The sequence below is a fragment of the Choloepus didactylus genome, chromosome 22, assembly GCF_015220235.1.
Source record: "Choloepus didactylus isolate mChoDid1 chromosome 22, mChoDid1.pri, whole genome shotgun sequence".
Classification (NCBI taxonomy): domain Eukaryota; kingdom Metazoa; phylum Chordata; class Mammalia; order Pilosa; family Megalonychidae; genus Choloepus; species Choloepus didactylus.
The window spans coordinates 9310108-9336847 of record NC_051328.1 but is presented as its reverse complement, the minus strand read 5'-3'; the positions used below and the strand labels follow the sequence as shown (position 1 = coordinate 9336847).

The 26740-nt window shown below is 40.0% G+C and overlaps 1 protein-coding gene and 1 long non-coding RNA gene across 5 annotated transcripts in view; both read right to left on the bottom strand.

Annotated features, from left to right (window-relative positions):
- FTO (FTO alpha-ketoglutarate dependent dioxygenase) overlaps window positions 1–26740 on the bottom strand; it is a 414023-nt gene that overhangs the window by 173229 nt on the left and 214054 nt on the right. The window contains exon 8 of one of the 4 annotated variants that reach the window (XM_037815992.1): window positions 21194–21857. The exons of the other annotated variants lie outside the window; for them this stretch is intronic. Within the exon in view, the coding sequence (XP_037671920.1) occupies window positions 21792–21857 (66 nt within the window). The 3' untranslated portion in view covers window positions 21194–21791. Of the gene's footprint in view, window positions 1–21193; window positions 21858–26740 lie in introns of those variants that run through there. 4 annotated transcript variants of the gene reach the window in all.
- Window positions 8079–20936, bottom strand: LOC119518691. The gene is made up of 2 exons (XR_005213816.1): window positions 10087–20936; window positions 8079–9469 (listed from the first exon to the last, which is right to left on the bottom strand). It is a non-coding gene; the product is annotated as an uncharacterized LOC119518691 (long non-coding RNA).

The following is a 26740-nucleotide window of genomic DNA, read 5'->3' as shown; positions in this document are numbered from 1 at the left end:
CACAGGTATCTATCGTCATATAACTGGAGGAGAGAACTTCAGCATTTATAAATGTTGTTTTTAATTTAAATGTAGCATGACTTCCTAGGGGATTTTATCACCAAGGCAATTGCTAAAAGAAATGAAATGGTTACTTTCTGTGTTCTAATCACTCAATATATATAACTGATGCCAATACATCAGTATCACACCTGTTTACTTAGAGAGCACCCACATAATTTGTTTCTCGTGTAAACTGCAGAAGTTCTTCCTTGCTCCTCTATTTCATTTTCAGTGCATCTTTAACATCCTCATGGCAACCCTGAGAAGAGGTTTCAGGAACATTTGTTGTTTTGGTTGCCCACCTCGTCCTCTAGTAACAGCGCCCAAATCTCCTCTTGGGGTTATTCCTCTCTTCTATTGTGTGCAGTCTTGGAGGGACTGTCAATCAAGGTGTCTGCCCTCCCTTATCAAGGATGTGGGCCAGGCCAACTTGATTCGCTTTTCTAGGACTTGAGACTCTTGAGAGGAATGGCAAAGAAAGGGGAAATATTTGGAGGCAAGTCATCAATTTCCTTAGTTCCTACCACCTATGGTCCTCCGAGTATCTCTGGTTTCCTGAACTTTCTGAGTCCAGATCATTCTCTTTTCCTTTGATATTATGAGTTATCCAACATCCTTTCAGTAAGGATATTCACCACACTCTTTCTGTGGCTTACAATCAAAAACCCTAATTAATATGAACAGATAAGGCAGGAAGCAGTGTCTCCACTGTGAAGGGTCCAAGATCACCTGGCTAGCACTAGAAAGGAAAGAGCCCCGATCTCTGCCTCCTACATCCAGTAGGAGGTAGATACGAGGTATCTACCATACAAAGAAATACACAGTTGGACACTTCTCAGCTTCTATAGCAACAACATTTTTAGTCCTCAGGTACAGGGAGGAATGCTCAGTCTCTCTAGACAATTCCACTGCATGAAGCCCAGGCTTCAAATGGCTAAAACAGGGGTTGCAAGTTCAAAGGGGACCAGGCAGGTGACACGAATGAGTCAAGCAGAGGCTATCTGAAGAGAGGGCGTGCTCTGGCTAAGAAGGCAGCCACCACTCGACGCCAGCCATCGTTGCCATTCAGGAGAGCCGGCTCAGGGGCAACAGTCTCTGAATTTCCAAAACAAGTAAGAAATCTGAGATTTGTTTTTCTCAAGTGTAAACATAATTTTTAAATGCTGGGAATGAATTTTTTTTTTAAGGTTAAAACACCAGTGAGCCAAATGAGAAACACCAGTGGGCTGAACAGAACCCACGACTGCCAATTCATGACCTCTAACCTAGAAGACGTCTAATTACAGAGTGGGCCTGGCAGTAGCGAGTATTCTAACAACAGTATTGCCCCTGGCGGTGAAACCCCACCTCATGTGCTTCAAGTTGGAGGGTACATCCAAAAGTCAAGCAGTCTATCACCATATCTCTAGATACATATTATTTTACCAAAATGCAAAAATCCATCAAATAGAAGACAAACTACACATCTAGATGGTGTCAAGATCAGATAAAAATAAAATTATTCCCTCCTTTGAATTTATTAAAACAAATTCATCATATAACTGGAGGAGATTCGTCATATAACTGGAGGAGAGAACTTCAGAATTTATAAATGTTGTTTTTAATTTAACTTCAGCATGACATCCTTGGGGGTTTTATAACCAAGGCAATTGCTAAAAGAAATGAAATTGTTTTGTTGTTTTTTTTTTAAGTCTGGAGCATTTATGTCACATATATATGTGATACACACACACACACACACACAATTAACTTTTTTTTAAAAAAATCATTGAGCCCTTCCTTGCTTTTCAAATCATTTAAATTTTATCCAGAGGCCCTTGTTTTCCTAAACAACTTCTAGGGGGGAAAGGAGGAAGGATTTAACAAAGTAAGTTTCACAAGGGCAGGGACCTTGTCCATTTAGGTCACCACTGTATTTCTACTGCTCTGCCAGATGACTTCTAATAAATATCTATCAAGTCAGTGAATGAAGATGGGATCTGAAAAACAAACATTGCAAAATCAAAGAGTAATAGAGGACTGTCTTCTTTTAATAAATTACTATTACATGAATTGATAAACATAAAATAGATAATAGAATGTGCTTTACCAAGGAGCTCTTCTCTTCACAAAAGAATTCACATCAAGGTCTCTTAAATAACCAAATCTCCTCACTTAAGAGATTCCCAAACTTCAGTCATGCAATACATTCTTATGATTCCTGCCATATTTGTGTATAAGCTAAAGAATATTTACTATTTTTCTTTAAATTGACCTATTTTTAAAATTATAAATTCACTTCAAAAGAAAAATGAAAAGCCAGTGATGTTTGTCAAAATGAGAAGATACCTGTAAAAACAAATATATTAGAAACAAAGTGTGTGCGTGGGGGGTACATGGGAAATTTGTATTTTCTGTATGAATGATGTTTCTATAAACCTACAACTGCTCTAAGAAAAAATAAATTAAAACAAAAAAAGCAAAAGTATATGTTATTTCATTCTAGATAGATCACATCACTTGCTAGAGACTCAGTGACTGAAGCCTGCTCCCTCTTTGTAAAGGGGGATATTAACAAATGTTGGAGAATGTTAAAGACATATCAGATCTAAATGAGACTTCCTCGACGTGAAAGGAGCTGGAAAGGAAATTGCTTTCTCATGCTGTGGCCCTCACTCTGTCCCCTCTATGCAAAGGTCCCCAGGAGTCACATGGCATCACCCTGGGCCACGTCTGTGATCCGCATCCCACATTTTTGGATACACTGCCCTACTGCAATGCTTTTCAAACACTTAGCAGATTAACTTCCTTTTTCCCAAAATGTATTCTTACGTGGAAATCCAATATATAAAACAAATAAAACTGGAACGGTTCTCTTTGAAGGGGACTTAGACCTTCCCTTTGTCATGGAGCTTCTCTTCAAAACCCCAAGGTACTGTGCAATATAATTTGCCAGCCCCAAACCAAAATACCATTCAAAGTATCATTAAAACCTCATTCACAGTGGCTGAGAGATTCCAAATGGAGTCAAGAGATCACTCTGGTGGGCACTCTTACGCACTCTATAGATAACCCTTTTTAGGTTTTAAGGTATTGGAATAGCTAGAAGTAAATACCTGAAACTACCAAATTCCAACCCAGTAGCCTTGACTCTTGGAGACGATTTTATAAAAATGTAGCTTACAAGGGGTGAAAGTGTGATTGTGAAAGCCTTGTGGATCACACTCCCTTTATCCAGTGTATGGATGAATGAGTAGAAAAATGGGGACAAAAACTAAATGAAAAATAGGAAGGGAGTGGGGGATGATTTGGGTGTTCTTTTTTACTTTTATTTTTTATTCTTATTTTTACTTTTTCTGGTATAAGGAAAATGTTCAAAAAATAGATTGGGGTGATGAATGCACAACCATATGATGGTACTGTGAACAGCTGATTGTACACCATGGATGACTGTATGATATGTGAATATATCTCAATGAAACTGAATTTAAAAAATACCTTATTCAAATTTTTAAAAGACTGTAAACTGCAGGTAAGAATGCAAAATATTGCCACTCCAGAAAATAGTTTAGCAGTTTTTTCAATAAAGTTTTTTTTATAAAGTTAAACATACAAACGTACAAACCAGCAATCCCATTTCTAGGGATTTATCTAAAGAAATGAAAACTTATGCTCATGCAAAAACCTGTACACAAATGTTTACAGTAGCTTTGTTCATAATTGCAAAAAAATTGGAAGCAAACTAAATGTCCTTCAAAGGGTAAATGAATAAGCACAGTGTGGTACAGCTACACAATGGAATACTACTCAGCAATAAAAACAGGATGAATAATTGATCAATGCATACCCTTGGGTGAATTTCAAAGGTATTATGCTGAGTGAAAGAAGCCAATCTCAAAAGGGTAAACACTGTATAATTTCATTTATTTGACATTCTGGAAAAGGCAAAACTACAGGAACACAGAACGTATCGGTGATTCCTAGGGATTAGGTTGGGCAAGGAGCAGCATGAGGGCATTTGGTGTGATGAAGGAGTTCTGCATCCTGATGGTGGTGGGTACACGCGTCCATACAGTTGTTAAAACTCATAGAACTATACGCAAAAAGTCAATTTTATTGTAGGTAAATTTTTAAAATTTTAATGTAACAAAAAAATCCATTTCCATCACATTTTTAGGGCAAGAAAGAATGTAGAAATCAAGTTGACAAAGTGATCAAATGCATCTAATGAATAAGTAGTTAGTAAAGATATAGAAAAGCCTATCTAGATGACAAAAACAGTTACAAAAAATTTTATTAAAGAAACCAACTAAGGAGGAATGAACTAAGATTGAGCATTCAGACCCTAAAATACAGTATTTCCTAAAATTTAGGGTGAAAAGAAGCTATTGCACAAAAGGAAATCTGAGTGTCAAAAGAACATTCTTTCTTAACATGGAAATTAGTGCTATTTTTCTCCTTATAAAAGTGTCAGCTCCTCCTCAAGGGTTGACTTTACCAAGAAATGTTTATAGGCCAGTTTTCCCATTAGTAATAATGTAAACTTTTCTTCAAACAAAGGTCAATTTTTACAGTTTCTCATTACCAAAAACACAATCTCCCCCCCTTCTCCTCCATTCCTCTCGAAATATAGGAAAAGTAAACCACAAGGTTTAGGAGGATAAATTTCATCTCATTAGTAGTTCTTTTTTCTTTTTTGAATAGAAATCTATGGAAATGCTGACCAGAGCAGAAAAAGGTCAAGAATATTCCTAAGAGTGTTAGCTGTTCAGATCACAGTTGTCACCTCCTAGCTGGCCCTTTCCACAACTGCAAAGTGAAGACGATAACAGAACCTTCTCCATGCGTTCTTATAAAGATTAAATGCATTAATACATATAAGCACTCAGGCCAGTTGCCTGGTACATTTGCCACTATAATTGTTATCATTTAGTTTTACCTTAAACTCAGCTAATCTACCTCATGCTAGGTAGGTTGTGCTATTTCAACAAAAAGATTCCTGAATGTTTCTACTACTTCAAATGAAAAATTTCAAAAAGGAAACCAGGCAACCCCTGAACAATCACAACCCATAAAACTTCCATATGTGCCAGGAGCCCAAAACATGATCTTTTATGTATCCCCAGTGGCGGAAAATCTTCATCCTTTGAGAGTAGTTTTATTTTTAGAACCAGTCCTGATTTTACTTGACCTCTCTGCATTCTTGGACACCTCTCTCTCCTAGGCACAACACTCTGGCCCATCCTTCTCAGTTTCCCCTGTGGGATCCTCATCCTGAGACCCTCGCCTGCTGTTATCCCAGGGTTAGGCCCTTGGTTGTCATCTCCCCTCTTCTACTTGCTCTTCCTGAGGCTGACCTCCTTCCTCAATGGCTTTAAGTGTCCCCTGCAGACCATGTCACCTACACTCCTACTTTCAAGCAGACCTCTATGGGGGCTCGTGACCCACATAGTCACCTACTGGGTAGCTCTCCTTAAACGTGCCACCTCAAACATGGCACCTCAACCTCAACTTGCCCAAATTTGAACTGGTTATCTTTGCTCTCTAATCTCTTTCCTCTTCATCAAACGGTTTCACCTCTTGTATTTTCCTAGGATGGTGGCTGGCAGCACTAGCAAAAAAATCACCCAAACTAAAAAACCAAACCATTGTAGTCTCTTCCCTTACCCTTCCTCGCACTCCATACACCTGAACACTAAATCTGGTCAATTCTTTTTGTTCAGTATGACTCAGATTTATTCCTTCCCCACTGCCATTGGCTTCATTCAGGCCTGTCTCTCCTCTGGACCAGACAACGGTCTCTGCATTAGTTAGGGTATTAGAATTGCTAGAAGGAAATAATTGACATGGTGGAACTCTAACCCACAACATTCGTTGAAATTTGCTCTATAGCTACTTGTTAAATGGTATTTTGAAAGTTATCATCTTCCTGTATATATATTTCACAATAAGGAAAAAACTGAAACTGTGGAACTGTAACCCATGACATTCTTTGAAATCTGCTAACTACTTCTTAAACTGTACTTTGAAAGTTATCGCTTTTCTGTATATATGTTATATTTCACAATAAAAGTAAAAAAAAAAGAAAAAGGGAAAGTCTGAACATGTTATTTCCTTTCAAAATAATTTAGAATCATTCACAGCAGTGGTTTTGGAGCTGTCTTCATGAAGCCCTGGAGTATCTCAAGGTCACTAACAAGACAAGGAGCATCAGCTTCCAAAACCCCACCTAAACCAGAGCAGCTCTGTTTATATGTGCTTCAGTTATTGACATTTGGGGATTCAAAAGAATAAAATTTAGAAGCCCAAATTCCAGCATGGCAAAAAGGCCTTCTTGATACAAGTTCTGCTTACTTCTCAAACTTTATCTCCTGGCATCCTCTATTCCATACCAAACTACTTAGAGTTCCCTGAAAACACACGGTCATTCCTGTTATACATTTACTCGTACTTTCATAGTATAACTTACCAATAACCCCTCACTCTTCAAAAAACATCTCAAATAACACCTCCTCTGTGAAATCTCACATGAACCACCCCTTCCACCTCTGAGTACCCCAAGAACCACATCATACTCCATTGCACTTATGATTCGTTTGATGTCTCCTGCCCCAGGGTGGGAGCTCTACTAGAACAGACAAGATCCAGGCCCATTTCTTTTTAATATCCTCCCCGTTGCCTAGTATGGTATCTTGCCATGAATGCAGACTCCTAATATGTGCTTGTTGAATAAATGAAGGTAAAAGACAGGCAGGAGCATGTCTGGTGAATAAGGTGAAGAAGGATAGAGCCAGAGTGTTCTATTTGAGGTAGAAAACAGTATGTTAAACAAACTTTGGTTTGATCCAAACGATTTCTGAAGGCAATTCTAAGAAAGAAGTTGTGAAAATATTTTTACAATATACTGTCGAGAGAAAGAAGTAAATTCCCTCTCAGGGTGACTACTTAGAAGGGCAATGCTCATTTGGGGAGATGTGTCTAAAATATATACAGTTTCACCACATTATGATCACACTTAATCTATGCTGACTCCTAACATGCCAAAGGAAGAAATCTCACTTTCTCCATTTCAGTAGGAAAAACTACATGGGACTCTGGCAACCCACAGCATCCTGAAGACCCCCAGGAATTCCCCAGTGTCTTTCGCTTTTCTTGGCTCAAAACTTTAAGCACAAATACAAAGCAAAAAAAAAACAAAAACAAAAACAAAAAAAACAAAAACACAACCAAAAAAAGAGAAAAAAAGAAAAACCAAAACTTTAAGGAGCCTTGAATTTTAGGCTTTCTTGGAAAGAGTCTTAAAATCTGAATTTGTAGCAATTAAAACTAAGAGACCCCGCCTAATTCTTGTTACGTATACTGTTACATTCAGGAACTTCAGTAGGGTCCTAATTCTAGTGTGTCATAAGGAAAACACATGTGGACATACATGCAACATGAAGAATTTGTTGCTTGGAATGTTTTAAGAGAAAAATATCACTCTGAGAGTTCAAAGGAGAATTATAGCACTTACTGCTTACTAATATTGCTATATACATTTTTAGTTCTTTTGGTTCTTCTCTGATATGGGGTAACAGCTTCTGATAGGCCTTTAACTTCAAATCTCAGATTTAATCTATCTTCTTTATAATCAGAGAATTTTAAGGAAATACAAACAGAATGGCATTCTGCAAATATGGCTGGTAATCCCACTACACAGTTCATTAAAAAATAGTAATAATAAAACACTGCTACTGTTCTTCCAAGTTCAAAAGGCATAAAAACCTCAGGATCCCAGAATTGCATACCTTTCCCACCTTCCCATACCCCCACCCTCACCACTACCAAAAAAGTAATACTGTCATTATGGGGAAAATGCCATTCCTAATGCTTTTTATATACATAGCTGTCTCATGTTAGGGTTGTATTTCCCCTCTGCACACACAAATTACAAAGATAGGCTGTGACTGATAATGAGGGCTAAAGGTTCAACTTGTGAAGAAACTTGGTTTAAGATGTTATCAGCTGGGAAAGCTATTTCCTCACATCAACAGTGCCACGGGCTGTCAAAAACCCAACCAGGACTCCCCTCTTCAAACGTCCAGGAATACTTTTTTTCCCTTCTTTCCTTTTTTTTTTTTTTAAAAGAAGAAAGGCACAGAACCCACTGAGATAGCCTTAGTCCCATCAAAGAAAGGTCGCTCTCAGGTCTTCCTTCATTTGCTGATTGTCAGTTGAAGATGGCTGTTTCATGAGGCCTCTGCAGCTCAATGCTGAGTGATGCCTTCACGTTTTCTAAAATGGACTGGGCACCACCAAAGATTTCCAGCACGCTCGGATCCACAGCCCAGCAGAACAAATAAACATTCCACCCAGCCCTTCTGCCTACCTTATCTCTCTCTCCAGGAGCAGGAGGTTTTGGGGGTGCTAATGTTTACACAATGTTCAAACTTTCTTTCCCCTGTTTCCTGAATTTGAGAAAACACATCCTGGATGACCTCGGCTAAGTGATAACACCAAGTTACCACTGGGTGCCACGTCTACTGGATTCCTTACGGCTGCTGTCTTCATCCCTGCGTCCCTCCCCTCCCCCCATCATATTCTACCTCCCAAGGAAGGCAATAGATAAGCTGAGACTGTCCTGAAAGGGAAGGCACAAAGCCAGGAGTCTCCGAGAGGCTGCCCCCAAAGCAGCCTTTTACTGCCACTTAAAGTCATACTTGGTTCAGTTCATCTCAAAGACCACTTCATTTGAATGAACATTCAGCAGCGTTTACTGAGTGAATCCTCAAAAACTTACCAGTAAGAAATATTTTGGCATTTTTTCATCACATACTAGGGAGCTAAGATAGCTGAGAGTAATCAAGAATGTCTGTGGGGAAAGAATTGGGGGAAAATGTTTCTTTGCTCAGTCTCCTCATCCGTACAGGAGTATAAACAGTAGTGCCTAATTCATAAAACTGCTGTTAAGATTAAATGAGTGAGATAATCAATGTAAACTGCTGAGCACATAAAAGAAATACTCAATAAATATTTACAATTCTTCTTATTAATATCAGCAGTATTATGTTTAAAAAAAAATAGGGGACAAAAGATCCTGGAAGAAGAAACATGACTACTGATTGAAAAAACAAAATCCTAAAATACCACAATCATAAATTTGAATGATTGCTTAATTTTATTTTCCCAAAGCACTTGCACAGGATCTCCCATCTTTCTCTTCCTCCCAGTACAGAAATCATTACAGTTCATCTGTTTCACTAAAAGCCACTGAGCCAGCAGCCTGCCTGGCACTGGTGAGCTCTCGGGCACAGTCGTGTGGCAGCCTTTAGAATGCCCGAGCCCTGGGGAAGACAAACTGCCCCACAGGCTTAACCAGGGGCGCTGGAGCAGCGAACGGAGGCTGGACCTCAGAGCTCCAGTTGGCAAGTTTGGTGTTTCAAATGATGGTGAAAAACAGCCCACGCTTCTGCAAGGAAAAAACAAACAAACAAAACAAAACAAAAAAACAAACAAAAAAAAAAAAGAAAAGAAAAAGAAGAAGAAAAAAGAAAAAAAGAACAAAAGAAAAAAAAGATGAAAAGGAAAAAAAAAAGTGTTGTTTATAGAAGCCAGCTGCTTGGGCCTCGGCGCCAGCAGCCCCTCGATCCTGCTATTTTACACTTGCAACCCCACTGCCCCCACTGGCACAGGTACAACTGCATGTTGACTTCAGTGCTTCAGAGAGCACTCGACTGATTTTGTACATGATTAATTGCCAAAGACATGGCTGGCCATATGGAACAGAGAAAGCATCAAGTAATTCATACTTCTGTATGTGATCGCTTGGCCCCTGTTGTTTTAATGTACAGGAAGGAGCTAGTATAGCACAGCCCTGGTGTCTTGCCCCTGACAGCCCATTAAGAAATCTCAAAGCACCTAGTCAAAGTTATGCTGTTGGCTTTTCAATAGCAGGCTAATAAAACAGAAGCAAAGCTTTCCAACTAGTCTTAAATCTTTCATATACAGTACATTAACTACTGCAGCTAAACAACGGGCTTCTTATGATAGGAAATGGGATTTGATTTCTAGTCTCTGCATACTTACTGAAAAGCCTTTTTTTGACCTTTATGGAGTTTACAAAATCATTGTTCTCTTCTCTGTTTTCAGAGTAGTCTAATAGATTCGTTTGTTTCAGCAGCGTTGACTCTCAGTCACCATTACATGCAGTCTGTATAATAAAGGCTGATTCATCGAAAGGTGAAAGAAACGGCATAATTATTCTTTCCGAGAAAGTCCAGTAATCATAATAGCTTCTGAAGCATTAGTTTCCTTTCAAAAGAGGGAAAAAACAAAACCTATACACTGGGAGTGGGGGTGGGGGGACACTCACGAACACACGCTTATTACCCTCACCTCCTTCCCATCACTCTGCGAGATGAGCCCATTCTATATGGGAAACAATTTATTTTCCAGTTGTTCCACTGTTGGCTCTGGGTGACACTCCACTCCAGGCAAAAGAGGAAGGTGCCACATCAAGAGCAATTCCATCCCCATTTACAGTCTATTAGCTTCATCCACTACTGAAATCTTTGCGGGCTGTGACTTCCAGTCTGAAGGGAGTATGAACATTCCCACAATGTTTTCCTTTCAAGGATTTTCAAATGACAGCCCTAAAAATTGTAATACCATCAGTTTTCCTTTGTCAGTTCTGACACGTGTTGGCGAGGATGACTTTGTTGGCACTTTCCACCAGAAAATATTTATACGATATTTTTCTTCTACGGATTTTTAAGTGTTGAAATTATCCTGACACCAGAAGAAACCATATATGGGAAATTTCACTTGACCGCCTGTTTATTTGCAAGATCATAAATGCCTCTTACTGCTGAAATGAGCTAACAACCCATTTACAGTTCCAAGCCAATGGGAAATTCTCCACCTTTCTGATGTTTCTCCTTCCTAGGAACATGCTGGTGTTTTCCAGGATGAGCAACTCAACTAATAAACAATATCATGAGACAGCACAAGCAAGACTCTCGGAAGAAAAAAAGAAATGGAAGCACTGAAATTGACTCAAAACATTGTATTGAAGACACAAAACAAGATTTCTACAAGACTAGAGAAGTCTACATCGATCAGTATCCATATAAGTTTTTATTTTAATATGGTATCTTTATAAGGTATAGCAATAGTGTACTTCCCATTTTGCATATGGGAAAACTGAGACTGGGAGGATGAAATGCCCCAAGGTAATATAAATCAGTGGCAGAAGCACTAGCATGCTCATTACTTAAATGTCTAGCTCACTATTCACTGAAATAGTAGTTCTGGTTCGTTACACACAAAAAAGCCTTTCTAGAAAGTCTCACCCATAGAAATAAACCCACCATAGCTGCAGAACCTTCAACAGAGAAATCAATAAGTTTTGAATTGTAGCTTTCACACAGTAATACTGCCTGGATTAAGAATTAGGTACGGCTACACATATATAGTTCACATAATAAATACTAGAATGGCAGATGACTTCTCTCCAGTTATTTCAGCACAGCCTTATCTTTGTGTTTTCATCAGGAACTATTCAGTCCACTAATAAAAGCAAGAACGCCCCCAACCCTACCCCAACATACACATGCCCCTAATTCCCAGATGTCACTTCTAAGAATATTACTGCTCTCTGATCTGTTGGTCTGTTAATTGAAGGTGAAGAATGGCTAGCTCCACCAAACACCAAATAATTGTGCCACTGGTGATGTTTGGCCTGAAAGTGGCTTAGCATCTCCCCATCCTGGGGCAAGTGAAAAGTTACCCAAGATCTCCATCAGACCAGCTCCCTCCTTCCCTACAGCATCAGTAGCACAAAGGCTGAAGTGGTCTGTCATGCACACTGGATTATATGAAGTGTAAAACACTGGCGGAGAGGGGAAGGGGGGCAAGGCCTTTCTTTGAAAGGGAAACGGGGGAAAAGAAATAACACTTGAAAGAGGATCCAGCTGACAGCTCAGTCCCTAACAAGTGAGACAAGTGAATATGTTTGGAAACACTGTGAATGCAGGAAGAGCACAGGCCTTTTGTCTGCAGTCCTACAGTGTGTCTTTAACCCAACTGCTGCCTGCATCACTGAACATATGTTTTCTGCACAAGAACTGAAGCAGAAAAGACTCTTTGTTATAATTCACTCCTTTGTATATATGTGCCCCCACTTCTGCCCACTCCCTCTGTCAATAACATGGAAACCAAAGCCTGAGTGGAAATTTTAACTGCCCAGGATAGTGAAGCCAGAATGCCCACTACTACCCTAGGCCTCGAGAATTGCTCCCCACAGTGGCAAGGGCTACAGCTATTTAGTGCTTGTCACTGCCAGGTACCACAATGCCATTTTACCAGTATTATCTCATTTAATCCAGCAATAGCCCCATATGAGGCATCTCTGTTTTAAAGATGGGAAAACTGAGGCACAGAGAGAGTAAATAACAACCCAAATCCACCAGAGAAGGGTTCAGTTTTAGACACGTGAAATTTGAAATGCTTGTGGGACATTTAGCAGACAGGGGTTTGGACCATGAAAGGTAGATCTGGAAATGAAAGATGTGGGAAAATTATACACACATACACACATAAACACAAATATCAACATGCACTCGAAGTGTTACTATATCTGAGCTGGGATCTGGATGGTATAGAACTCAAATCAATTCTTAGCTGTAAATTACAGTTGGCAAGTCAGGTGGTCCCCCTTTTCCTTGTGGACTCTAGCATGGTGATCAAGAACATATTGGAATCTGCCGCCAGTAGTGACTGAGTTCATTGGCGAGTGATTTATTTTCTCTGTACCTCAGTTCCCTTATCTGTGAAGTAAGGATATTTATAGTACCTACTTCAGAAGGTTGATAGGATTTAATTTTTACACATAAGGCCCTTAGAATGGTGCTTGGCACATGGTAAGGAGTCAATAAATGTTAGCTATCTTTTTTCCATAAATGTTTGCTACTCAGATTTTAGCATAAATCTAGAGTATAGGCCACCTGGAGCTACTTAAAGCTACTACAATTGGTCATCATTTTTAAACTACCTGAACCTTTATCTCCCCTCCACATCCTCATTCGGTGTTAGCAGTGCCTCTGTACCAGATAAACCAATATTTTTTAACTTGTATGCTTTCTGAATAAAAATAATAGTAATAATAAAGATGATGATGACATAGCAGTCAATATTATTGAGTGTTTTCTACATGTCAGGTACTGTTAAGCTATTCACATGCAACTTATCATTTAATCCTAACAGTATCATTATGAGATAGCTATTATTATTATATCTATTTTGCAGATGAAAAATCTGAGAACATGGAAAGGTTAAGTAATTTTACACCATTACAAAGCAACAGAGCCAAATCTAACCCAGGCATCAGACTCCAGTGCCAGAAGCTAATATATGTGTAAACTGATTTACCTTTTACAAAGTGTTTTCATGAACATTATTTCATTTAAGCCTTATAAAAACCATGTGAGCTAGGTAGACTAAGAATTATTAACCACATTTTTATAAATATACTGAGGTTCAGCTAACTTTAAAACCTTGTCCAATATGCAAACTCCTAAGGAGTAGAGCTAAGGGTGGAAATCAGGTGTTCTAATTCCAGGCCCAGTGCATTCTATATTGAACATACAGAACAGAATGTACTGAATGCAAAATCCCCATGCAATAAATCAATCAGCCCTATTTTAGACACTAACATATGATAAAGGGACAGTACCTGGCCACTCAGAGCTTACATTCTAGGCAGGAAGACAAAAGATATACAAGGGGTGCAAGAGGAGGTCCAAGAGGTTCATAAAATTACCGTTACATTTAATTAAGCTCCAAGAATTGATTTTGATTATAAAAGTTATACTCTGCTCTACAAGAAAAAAATATTTTGTTCACTGCCTATCATAACCATAATAATATCATTTAACACTGCCCTGCTAAGTACTATTTTGCTTTCCATTTTGAGGCAATGAAAATTAAAATGTAGACCTGTAAGAATAAAGATATAACAAATTTTACCACACACACCCTGCTCATCCTTAAAAATCTTTATTTTTCTAAAGATCCTGAGGTCAGAGATCTGTCTCAATATAATAAAGCAGTTCATGCTCTTCACACTGTGACTACTAAAACACTAAATGAAATAACAATCTGGGAGGGAAAGATATTTCAGTGAAAATCACCTGGGCAGGGCTGCCACACTTGCCTTCGGATAAACTCTACCCGAGACAAATGCAGTTGCTGCCTAGGCTACTCTCTGTAAATACCACTGTCTACAGAGTCTTCAATATCAGCATTACCTGCTACCCGGTACATACTTACCCAGAAGAAGTATATGCACGTGCACATACACACACACATACTTGCACACACAGAGAATTTGAGGATTAGTTCTTCAATAAGAATTCAGGACTCTTTAATCAGTAATTTAAGTGCATATGCATTAATGGTTACTAACGCATTCATAATAATACATTAAGAATAGCTATGAAAAGAAAAACATATCACATGGCCAAGTAAAACATATAATCAGAAAGCTATTGATAACAAAAACGAGAAAAATAACAATAACTCTTAGTTATTGAGCACTTGCCATGTGTCAAACCATGTCACTTTTCACACACTTCTCATTAAATCCTCAGAACAACTCACTGAAATAGGTTTTTTATTATCCCAATTTAAAGATAAGAAGATTAAGGCACAGAAATGTCAAGTAACTTGACTTGGATCACACAGCTGTTAAGTGGTGGAGACAGGATTCCAACCCAGGCAGTCTGGGGGCAGAGTTCACTCTCTTAACCACTAAGCTATGTGATGGCTAAAAACATATGGGGCACTTTCTGTGAGGAAGGGCTACAGCATGTCCTGTTATCCTTCCAATAACCCAATAAGGTTGGGTGGTATCATTAGCCAAATTCATTTAACAACTGAAGGAACCAAGGCTCAGCATGTCCAATAGCTGGCCCGGGGTCTCACTGCCAGTGAAGAGAGCGCTAAGGGTAGTAGTGCGCTGGGGCAAACGACACTAAGCTCCTGACAACGGTATCAGTAAGACAGTGGGGTTCAGAGAGTGAATAACATCGTTTTGAATACAGATGATGACAGCCAACTGGCTGCTGAGCCTCCGAGCTACCAGACTCTCTTTCCAACTAGATCCACTCCAGATATCACAGAGCCTTCCTAGCTATATGACCCCAGGTCAAGGCTGAAAATGATAATATTATTTACGATTTTTACCCTCTTCCCATACTTATATTACATATGAAAGGAATATGAGAATCAGATGGAAACACTCAGTTCCGAATACTGGGACTATCCAGAAGGTTACAAAAGTCCTCAAGTTTTGCAGATGCCATTCGTTCACTGTCACTGAGAGCAATTGTATTGAATCCAGTGTGTGGCTTAAGCAGCAGCAATGTAGCTTCTTTCTGGTTAAGAATATATCCAATGTTCACTTGAGCAACTGTGTAAAAACATGATTGAAAGAGCATCTACACAGTTATTAGAATCCGTATCTAAAATTTATGGGAAGAAGATTTTCAACTCCAGATTTCTCAGGAATTTATACAAGAACACTATCACTCCACGGCATTCATATTAAAAAAAAGTGATTCCAACTGTGACTTGGAATAAAGAAAACATCTCTGGATGGCTCTATGAGGACACAGGGGAACTTCGCACATGAGTGGGATATGTGGTACCCTTCCTAATAAGCAGGAACAGGAATTTGTCCAGTGTTCTGCCTTTGCCCTTTAACTCATCGTTTAATGTCTTCTACCAAGGATGCCCAGAGGTCTAGAGTTAAATATTTCATTCCTCTTTAGGGAAAGAAATCAGCCATTCCAATTTCAATTATTAATCCCTTTTAAATCCATACCCCGAGTTCATGAAGCACCTTGATAAGTGCCAAGTTTAACCCTGGCTTCAGAAGGCTAATGTGGTTGCCCTAAAGTTGCTTCGAGAGCCCCAAGGACAACAAAAGCCATAATTCTATCTTGATTGATTAACACAGTCGAAAACCTGCAAAATACCACTGCTGTCGGCATGAATTCTGCATGAATTCTACTTAACTCTAAAACTTGCCATATTCAGAACGGTTTTATGCTTTGATAAGCAGAGACTACTGGCTCATCTTATAGAGATCCTTGCCTCCCCTGCCTTGTTTAGTGGTTATAAATTCCATACCCAACCGCTGTAGAAAACCAGTGACGGGCACAGCCCTTTCATGCTGAAATTGTCTCCATGAGACTGAGCAGGGACACTTTAACTTTGGGGTTTAGACAATGGGTATTCTGAAAGGATTAGAAAAATGGGCAACAACTGAACCTCCTCCTCCCTCCTGTGTTCAAGTCCACCACCTGCTGTGGAATTTTTGTTTCAGTAACAAAGCAGCCTTCAAGTTTGAGGCTCATATTTAACGTTTGCTGAACTGGCCCCTTTAGTTTTGGTTAACTCTTAAGAAGCAAAGAAAGAAAGATTTCGTGCCTGACAAACAGATACACCGGCATACTTTCCTAATGGACCCTCACAAATAAATATATGTGTGTGTTTGAACATATGTGTATTTGCCTGCTTACCTATATACACCACCCCGGAGTCCAGAGAATACTCTATTTATATTTAATAAAGGATTATCAGTCAATAAGAGCTGCATAACATTTGTAATTTCATGGTTCACTACAGTAACAGGTGCTGTGGTAAACACAGGAATGTAAAGTGTTAAAAAGAAAGGGGGGTATGGGGAGACCACTTCAGAGACACTAAGCAGCTTTAAACACTGACAGCAGAAAGAGAAAATTTTTAAGCAATTTGGTCGGGTCAGTAAAAAGTAACACAGGTCAAAGGAACAAAATGGTAGCCAAAAATTCTGCCTGTTGATAAATGAGCATACTGTCTTGTGGTTGGGTGCACAAGGCAAAGGCTAAACAACTGTTGTATGGAAACAAAAATATGCTGTCTTTGTGGCACTTTTACAATAAGTTACTTCAGCTTGGTGAACGCCTGAGGCCCCCATTCTCCCTGTAGGCACGGCTGGGGTATACATTAATGAAAACAAAAGGGCCCATTTTCATTGTAACCATGCAGAAGGGTTAAGCATTTGACCTTCAAGTATGGTGTGCTTGTGCTGAGTGGAAAGGTTCTTGACAATATAAACAAGAATTACTGCTGTTAGAGAAAGGGGACACAATTAAAAACAATCTCAGATGCTTGTTGTACAGCTGTTCAAGTTTCAGCTCTATCTGACCTCTAAGGATGCAACATGTTTAACAGAGACAATTTAAGATATTTTAGTGAGTCTCTTAACCATTTGCCATTGCCACCCTTTCACTTGGGAATACCCGTTTTTACGCAAAATGCTTTTCCAGTAATAAGTGGGAATTTTACGCTATGGGTGTCACCTTTAAAGCCTTTTGCCATCCCAATCTGTCCTCCCCTTCCTATCATATGACCACCCTGAGAAGCAGCCAAAGGCCAGGTCTTCTAGAAACCTGGCAAGAAGAAAGAATCCTTGACTTTAGAGAGCACAATTCCTTTAAAAGTTCTGGCTGGAAAGCAAATCGCCCCTTACTTTCCAAAAGGGATGTTACTGAAGAAAAGTTTTTTCTCTGTTAAACAGTAATTTCATTTCTCTGAAAAACATTTTTCTTTATTCAAACAAAAATACAGTCACTTATTTCCAATCTGCAAAAGAATTAGCACAGCGACATCACAAATGCAGAAAACAGGTTTAAAAAAAAAAGATACAAGCCTTTCTTGAGACGGCACAGAAGATGGTTTTAAAAGAAACAGATATTCTAAGGTAAAAGACTCAATCCTTTGTCCAAGCCGAGGGAAGAGCCACAGTCTTCCTGTCGTTTGATCTGCTTACAGTCAGCAAAAGGCTCTGAAACTCTTCCCAAATAAGAGGGCCCCTGGGAAGGGGATGAGACAGGGCATTGTCCTCCGCAGGGGCAGGACAATGCTGGAGGCTGAGGGACCGCTGCCCGGCCCACGACTGGCTTGAAATGAACAAACCGCCGCAGCCTCCTCTGGTCTGAGGAGGTGAAGCTGCCCACTTCTTGGGAAGAAAGAAGTCTTACCAGGAATCAACAAAGGCAAGAGACAGGCCAAATCTCGTACAGAGCACGGCACAGGGAAAGTTTTGCTTGTCAAACACACTTTAATCTCTAAAGTCACCGGGCTTTGATGTTGCCCCAAACAGAAAACCTACATGGTTTGCAAGATTTACAGCAGCATTTCTAGTGAGAACAGTTTCATGCTCCAGGGTTTTTCCTTCGGAGATTAAGGTTGATTTTATCCCCGATGTTCAATGTGTCTGATCTAAGAGCCTCATCAGAGACAAGGACATTCTCCTGCCCTCTGACTCATCAAATATACCAAACTTTTATTAATCAAATCAAGCCCGTTTTTCAGGGAACAAAAGCTGCTGGAGATGATCCAAACTGTGGAGTAATCACTGTCATTTCTGACAAGACAGAAGTGTTTCTTTGCAAAGAGTCAGCTCTGAAGGGAGATCACAAAGTGACTTAGAAACGCTGCACTAATTTCTATCTTATAAAAGACCACATAATTCATTCCTTAAGTTGAAATGAGGAGAAACAAAATAGACGGGAGAAGAAACAAATCACCACCTCTGCCCATACCTCAAGGACAAACCACTGCAAAACCCTGCACTCAAATAATTATAAGCCACAGGGAAAAGTAGCAGTTTAAAAGGGCCACGGGAGGCACACTTCACTGAAATGAGCTCTTAGCAGTTCTACTTATTTCTACTTACCCTCCTTTCTTTTGGCTACATCTTACTCCTCTGACTTTAAAGTGAGATGTGATCTGAAAGGATACAATTTTGTAATGTACTAGGTTAAGGATGGACTAGGCTGGTAGTAAATTTCAACTGGATCGTGGATCATACTGAATTAATTCCAGTGCCACTTAGGAAAATGGCAGGTAGGATCACAGAATGAATCTTTGCCTGGACGTTCTCATCTGGGCACCACTGCCAACTAAAATAACCTGTGAGCAAATCATTCCCTAGTTCTCGACATCTCCATCTACAAAGGGCTCCAACTATGTGTGTAAAGCAGTCTGCTATTGATTATTCTTTTGCCATGGAAAGCAGGAATCGTTCTTGCCTTTGCCAAAACAAAAGACAAAACATGAAAGGAATTTCCCACACTCCCCTCTCTAAATGCACAGGCTTAATAGAAAAGAAGTATATTCCCCCTTCTAGGAATGAAAACATAAACAAACCCTTTGGGTGTCTTATTCATAATGATGCTAATGGAAGACACTCCTTTTTCACTGAAATATGTCAATGCGTCTCTGAAGTACTAACACATAAAACCACAAAACACACTAGAGAGAGGAAGAGACTTGTCTAACACCAGCATGTGATTAGCGGAGACTGAAGTATAGCCCAGGTATCCTGGCTTCTGACTGCACAACCCTCCCGGAGATTACTCCTTGAGGCTGCCTTAGGACACACATAACCGTAAGCCAGGTTTTATTCTAAACTGCAACAATTTGATCTTTCTCCTAGTCCTCTCAGCTGCACTATAATAATACCCGATCATTTTCCTCTACTGTTTCAAAACAGACACACACTTGTGAAATAATGAAGGCACGTTTGTCCCGTTGGGGGTGAGTTTCTTCCACGCAATTGCAACCAAATACATCTTGGATTTTAAGAGAGCTATCCCGTAGGTTACAATATTGATTTTCATTTTGCTCCACAAATACTACCACAACTTCATGACTGATATGCAGCATTCCCTGTTTCCTTGGCCTTCGCAACCAAATTAATCACAAAATCAACAATCTGTTTTTATGCCACAGAGTTCAATTTTAGTTTTCAACATAAATTGCAAAACCCCAGCCAGCACCCAGTACAATTTTGGAGCTGCACTGCTAAATTGCCTCCCATTTGTGATTTAATACAATGGTTTTGCAAATTAAAATTTTTACGGCTTTAGGTCAGCCTTTATTTTAGGTCAGAATAAAGCTAGTTGGAACACTCCCATCTGGCTAAAATGAAGCACTTCTTCTCGGCCACCTCAGGTTGACTGTCAACATCACGGGTAGACAGAACTGCTGTGAGAAACTTTCCCTCATTTACAAAAACATATACAGTATATAGATTCACTATCTTCTCCCACCAGGGCCTTCTGCTCTTACCATTCCACTGTAATTCATCCCAGGTGGAATCCACAGTAGGGTTGCTCTTGAATCTACAAACTGATTTCTCTGTAGGGTCTTACACTATTACTCGCCCTGCTCATCTCCAAAGTCTCTCCTCCACTCAGTTCTGCCATTCACTCCGGGGTTTTTTCTAACTTCTTGACTGCCTTCTCAGGTGTGGCACTGGCTCTGTTGCACCTGTCCTTTATACTGGATCATCCCACACTCCGCCTTTGGTGTTCTTTATTCTTTAATCTACATTCTCTCTCATTCACTCCTGTGACTTCAGCTCCTGTCTCTAAGCCAATGCCTGCTGTGTGTTAGTTGCTCTCAAGCCTGGGTCAGTGTATGAGAGAACATTGCCAGGCTCTGTAGAGGCACATAAGCAATGCAGCTGCAGAAGTGAATCAAACTCCCAAATCTACACTTGGCTCTGGCCCCTCTACTAAGCTCCAGACCAGCATTTCTAGATCTTCTTAGGGACGCTAACTGGTTCCTCAAACTCAATATGCCCCTAATCTTCCTACTTCTTAATGTTCCTTAGCTTGGTTGAAATGGTACCATCCTCATTAATAACTAAGACTAGAAATCTTATAAAATTGCCTGTGACTCTTTCTCATCTCTAACATCCAATTGATTGGAACAATGGAAATGTACTTGTAATGGATGGTGGTGATGGTAGCACAACATTGTGAACACAATTCACAGTACTGAAAAATTTATCTGAATGTGGTTAAAGGGGGGTAACTGTTAGGTTGTATACATGGTACTAGAATAAAATTAAAAAAAAAAAAAAATCCATAGAACTACTTCCCCTTCTCTCCTCTCCGCTGGGCCATTCCTCCCTCCCTCCTCCTCCTCTAAAAAAAAAAAAAAAAAAAAAAGATCCATGGAACTGTACAGCACAAACAGTGAACCCAAAGTTAAACCATGGGCTATAGTTAATAGCACAATTATAAAAACATACTTTCATCAACTGTAACAAATATATCATACCAATGCAGATTGTTAATAACAGTGTGGTATATGGGAACCTGTATTTTAAGTAAGCATGATTGTCCTGTAAACCCACAACTTCTCTAATAAAAAAAAAAGTTCTGATATACCGCTATCCTACTCAAAAACCCTTTAATCTAATTCCTACCATTGTCTCCAGAGTATAAAGCATGTCCTTTACGGTGATTCATAAGTTGGTCCCATTCTCCCCCTTCTTCTTGTTCTCCAGTTACTAGGTATATGTCCCTTCCTCTTATACTCCATCCCAATTAGATACCTTAAGCACAGGTTACAACTGTTTAGATTTTTGCAATAGGGCATATTGGCAGAAGTTATATGGAGAAAATACTAGGGTGTATTTACTCTCCAGTGCCATGCCCTCTGAAACTGCTTAAAATGGGGCCTGTCCCTCTTCTTCATCCACCAAATCTCTGCCTATTAAAACTCCAATCATCCTTCAGAGTACAATTCAAAGGCACCTCCTCTTCTCAGAAGTCTTCCCCAGTTTTTTTCAATCGGACTTGTCTTCTCTGAGATACTCCCATGACATTCTGTTTCTATCTCTCATTTGACATTCCACATTATGCTTTATTTATGTGTGTCCATTTCCTTTATATGCCTGTAAGCTCCACAAGGGCAGCAACTCTTGGTTTTCTCCAATGCTTGGCACAGTAAACCTTGTAAAGACAAAAAAAAAAAGAGAATTCAATAACTGTTTGTTAGATTGAACTGAGGCCTTTCCTGGACTTTGCAACCCTCTAGTAGATGCCAGCTGAATATGAACTGTATTTTGTCGAAAGACTTTATATTCTCTACTAAAAGGGGATGGAACAATTTGGAAATGGCAATCTGGGCATCGTCCTCGGCCTACTGGTAAAAGCAAGAGAGATATGGACTCTCAGAGAAGGATGCTGAGTTCTCTTAATTTCAGCCCATAGAGAAAACAAATGGACACTCTCTTAGAGACTCGAAGGTTATCACATTTCTTCCTCATGCTCAAGACATGTTTATAAACACAGAAGGCTATAATAAAACTCACATGAGAGTCAAATCTCAACTTCAGCAAGTGTTTACATTCTAATCAGGACAACAAATCGCTTCTCACCAGGAGATTCCAACTCAGTCAGCAGGAAGATTCTTGTACATGTGCCAGGGGTACCCTGGGCCAGTAAACCTCCTGGTCTCTCCTAGCTGGATGGTGATTCTGGGCACCAGCACAAGAAAAATAAAAAAGAATGGCATGCACTTTCATAAGTGACACTTCTGAAACCACTGTCCATATTCTTCATGGCTCCTAAAGTATCAAAATATATGGACCCTTAATAGCCATGATTTGTCACATGGCTCCCAACCCAGACAAGCACAGGGCAGTATGGATAACAATGGCTCCACGTGTGTAGACTAAGAATCACAAAAGGCTGAGATCCAGTCCCTGGGGAATTCTGATGTCTTGGGATTGATGGAAAAGAGAATCTGGTGAAAGAGAATAAAAGGAACTAAGCAGCAAGATAGCAGGAATATAGTCATGGAAGTCACGAGAGGAGAAACCTTCAAGGAGGATGTGAGTCACCTTGTCAAATGCAGTAGTGCTACCAAGTATGAGGTCCACTGGATGGGCAAGCTGCAATCACTTTTTTAAGAGAAGTAACTATGGTAAGTGTAGAATCTAGATTTCAGTGGGATAAATGGAAATGGTGGCAGATGAGGCAATGGTAGTTGGAAGTAAGACTATAGCCAAGGTATTTAAAAGCAGGAAGGTGAAAGAGAGAATAATACTAGGAAGGTATGAGGTTGTGGGAGCAATTTTCTCCCTTCCTTGTCATCTCTTTCCCCCTCTCACCCAATTCTAATACAGTCACAAGTTCTGTAAAACTGGACTCCAGCCAACATTTCCATCATTATGAAAGGGAAATTTTTTTTCAGATGAGAAAGACTTGAGCATATACATAGGCTTAGAGGAAAGATCAAGCAAAAGGGGGAGGCAGAAGACGTGAGAAAGAGGGGACTATTGGTTAAGTGAGGCCCTTAGCTAGAAGTGAGGGGACGGAAGGAGAATAAAGGCAGAGAATTCGGCTTGAACAAGAGGCACAAATATCTTCTACTTCAAGTGTAATAATGAGGATAAATTGGGTTAGGGAGAGGAGAATAGAATATTTATATGTGGTAGGGGAAAAAGTTAAAGAAATTCTCATGATGGAATTGCATAAAAAAATAGAAAAAAAGAACAATGGCTCCACACCTTTCTGCCAGGAAAAGACTGGTGGCCAAGATTCTCCAGGCTGCTTACATATGCAAGGGAAAAACATATGTGACCATCCCAGGAACCCTGGTCTGTCTTTAAGTCTGAAGTGAATAATTTTTGGAAAATAGTGAAATTAGGAAAAGGACCATTATAGAGGGCATGACTGAGGTTCCAACAGAGGCATTTTATCTGAAAAGCACAATTCTGGTCAATTCACTCATCTGCCCATTATTTGTTAAGAACTGGACAATAGTTTCCCCATAAAGCTGTGTGGAATGGTTGTGCATTTTGAACTTGCCCCTTACAAAGAAAATCGGATACAGTCTGCCTTACTGCAGATAACAGTACCCAAACTAATACTATGGAATTAGCTTATATTCCAATAATTAGGAGCAATCTGTACAAAGAAACCTCGTGGCCATTTACATCCTATTTTGTAATATGATCAATGATTCCCAGTTTTTTGTCAAGGGACAGTTAGTGAGATTCAAAATTAACCACCAAAATTTACTTTAGCTATTTTAATGTCTCCAAAAGCATGGGATCTTCATGAGACAGATAAGTACATCCAAATTCTATCTGCTGTAGATACTCAATGCCTCTTGAATAAAGCTTGAGCTCCGGGCATGGCTTTCATGAAGGAAACAGGAAAATAAAGAAAAGGGAGGGATGTGATGTCATCACACAGAGGTCAAGGGAATCTTTCTCAAGGAAGTGACAGTTGACCTGAGATCTGGAACATGAGTAGAATTAATGTATCTGGGTGTTTCGGCGGAGGACAGACATTCCAGGAAGAAGAAACAACACATGCAAAAGGCCATGAAGAGGAAGGAAGCACGACACAGTGAATTTGCGGAGAAGAGGCCAATGTGCCAGAGCATGGGGAATGAAGGGGAGGAGCACAGATAAGGCTGGAGAGGGGGGCTGAGGAGAAAGTATTTTAATCTTTTTCCTAAGAGCAACTGGAACCATTCATGAGTTTTACACAGGGAGGGGCATGCCTCGATGCATTTGGAAACATCAGCCTGGCTCGTAGCAGCAGAGAGGAAAAGTGGACAGACTCAAGAGATGTTCTGGAGATGAAAGTTCTTGAATTGGATATTTGGGGTGTGGAGAGGGAAGTTTCAAGAACGAGTGCTCTGCTCCTGACCTGAAGAACTATGTGGGCGATGGTGCCATTTTCCGAGTCAGGGAATTCTGGAAGGGGATTAGCTTCAGGGACTGTCAATCACTGGGCGACGTGAGGTGCCTTGAATATAACCTGCATTTCTCTGTCTCCTCCGTAGAAAACTTCCATGCTCTTGCCACCCCCATTCTTTAAGACTCAACTCAATAGTCCCCACTATAAAGTCTCTGCAACCCTGCCCATCCCAACTGAAGCACATTCTCTTCCAAGCAAGCAGAGCTGTGCTTGTACCTTTGTTATTGACATCATCTTGCACCTTGTATAAGAATTATAAATATGGCTGTTTCCCTCCTGTCTCCCACATAGAATTAAGGAGAAGCCAAGGAAGCACTCAATACATTTATATTGGTTTAAAGTGAGAGAGCCTTCCTGTTCATTTGCTAACTTGTTCATGCATCCATTCCTTCAATAAGTCTAATTTGTTGAGTGGTCAGGTACTTGCTGAGTAATTGTTCTTAAACCTGAACAGCTATCAGAATCACGTGTGAGGCTTTTTTTAAACACACTGCAACTTGGCAATACATTGGAATCAACTGGGAGCCACAGCTTACATCAATTAAATCAGTATCTCTGGAGGTGGGGTCCATCCAAGTGATTCAAATACACAGCTGAGACCGAGCGCTATGGTTACTGAACCCAAATCCTTGGAGATGGTGCATGTGTTTTTAAAAGTTACATAGGTGTCTCTGATGTGCATCCTATGTTGAATGCCTCTATTGCAGAGAAATTATCTTCCAGAGAAGGCAGAAAAGATGAGGTGTTTGCAGCTGGTATTGGTTAACTGTTGAATGTTTTTAAACAAGGGAATCCGCAGAGTGGATTACACCAAGAAAAAGGGACAGCAGGGCAATTCAACGACTACCATGTACAAAGCACCACTGGCATAGAAAAATGCACCTCAGAGAAAGCTTGCACCATAAAGCACTCATTTCTTCACTTGTTCAATGAATATCTGTTATAGCGTAACTTTGATTCAGACACTGAGAACGCAGGAGTATACAAGACAAAGTCCCTGCCTTCAAGGTGTCTTCTAGTACAGGAAATAGATAATAAATGTAAGATCTAATTTCAGATAGTGATAAATACTCCGAGGAAAAACAAAGCAGGTAAGGGAACAGAAAAAGAGACACTCCAGGATGACTTGTGAACAGAGACCTGAAATGGAGAGCAGGGACTGTTGGCACTGGTAACCAGAAGATGGCTTGAGAGTCTAAGAGAGTTCTCGAAAGGGCTCAGGCAAAAGGTAAAGGGGGAGGTGGGGCCTTAAATTGGCAGAATGGTAGGAGGATGAAAGAAGGGATAGATTCAAAACAGTACCCTAAAAATATGCCAGGCAGTGTGTGCAACACTACATATATCATCCCAGGCAAATCTCACAATAATCCCATAAGGGAGGTACTATTAACCCCATTTTACAGATGAGGAAACTTGAGACTCCCTTGGGAATGCCCAAGAACATCCCAGGTACTAAATGATGGAGCCAGGGTTCAAACCCCAGTGTTACTGTCTTGAGAGCTGAAGTTCTTAACCTGTTAAGTATCTAAGCTACTTCAAAGGTGATGGAGGCTCAAATGAAAATGACCTGGTGACTGATATCATGGGTCATACAGCCAACAACAGAACCTGACTTTACAACATAGGCAAGAGATAACACAGCAAGAGATGTAGAGTCGAGTCTATCAACCCAGTTTACAGAGAGGTCAATGGAAAGAGATCTCTTTCTGAGATCTCTTTTCATCCTTACCTTTACAGGAAGATGTAATTCCAACCACTCCCCAATCATCTCAAGCCTCCCAAAGTAATCGAGAAATAAACTCCTTCCTAGGAACTATGTATACGGGGTAAAGGCTTCAACCCCCAGTTCCACAGCCAAACAGGAAAAGGCCCAGAATAGAGAATGAGTCAGTGTTTAAATGACAGTAATGAAGACCGACAGGTGGAGGAGGAAGGAAAGTGGGCAGGAGAGGCCAAGGAGGCTCATCGTATTGGAACATGACAACTGAAACTCAGACCTGAATGGAATCCAACAGGAACATAATTTTAAATAGAAAATCAGGCAAAGTGCCATGTTTCCAGAGGCAAAGAGCTTTCCCTTCACCTTCCATTGAAGAGAACAGCTATAGCACAGAGCC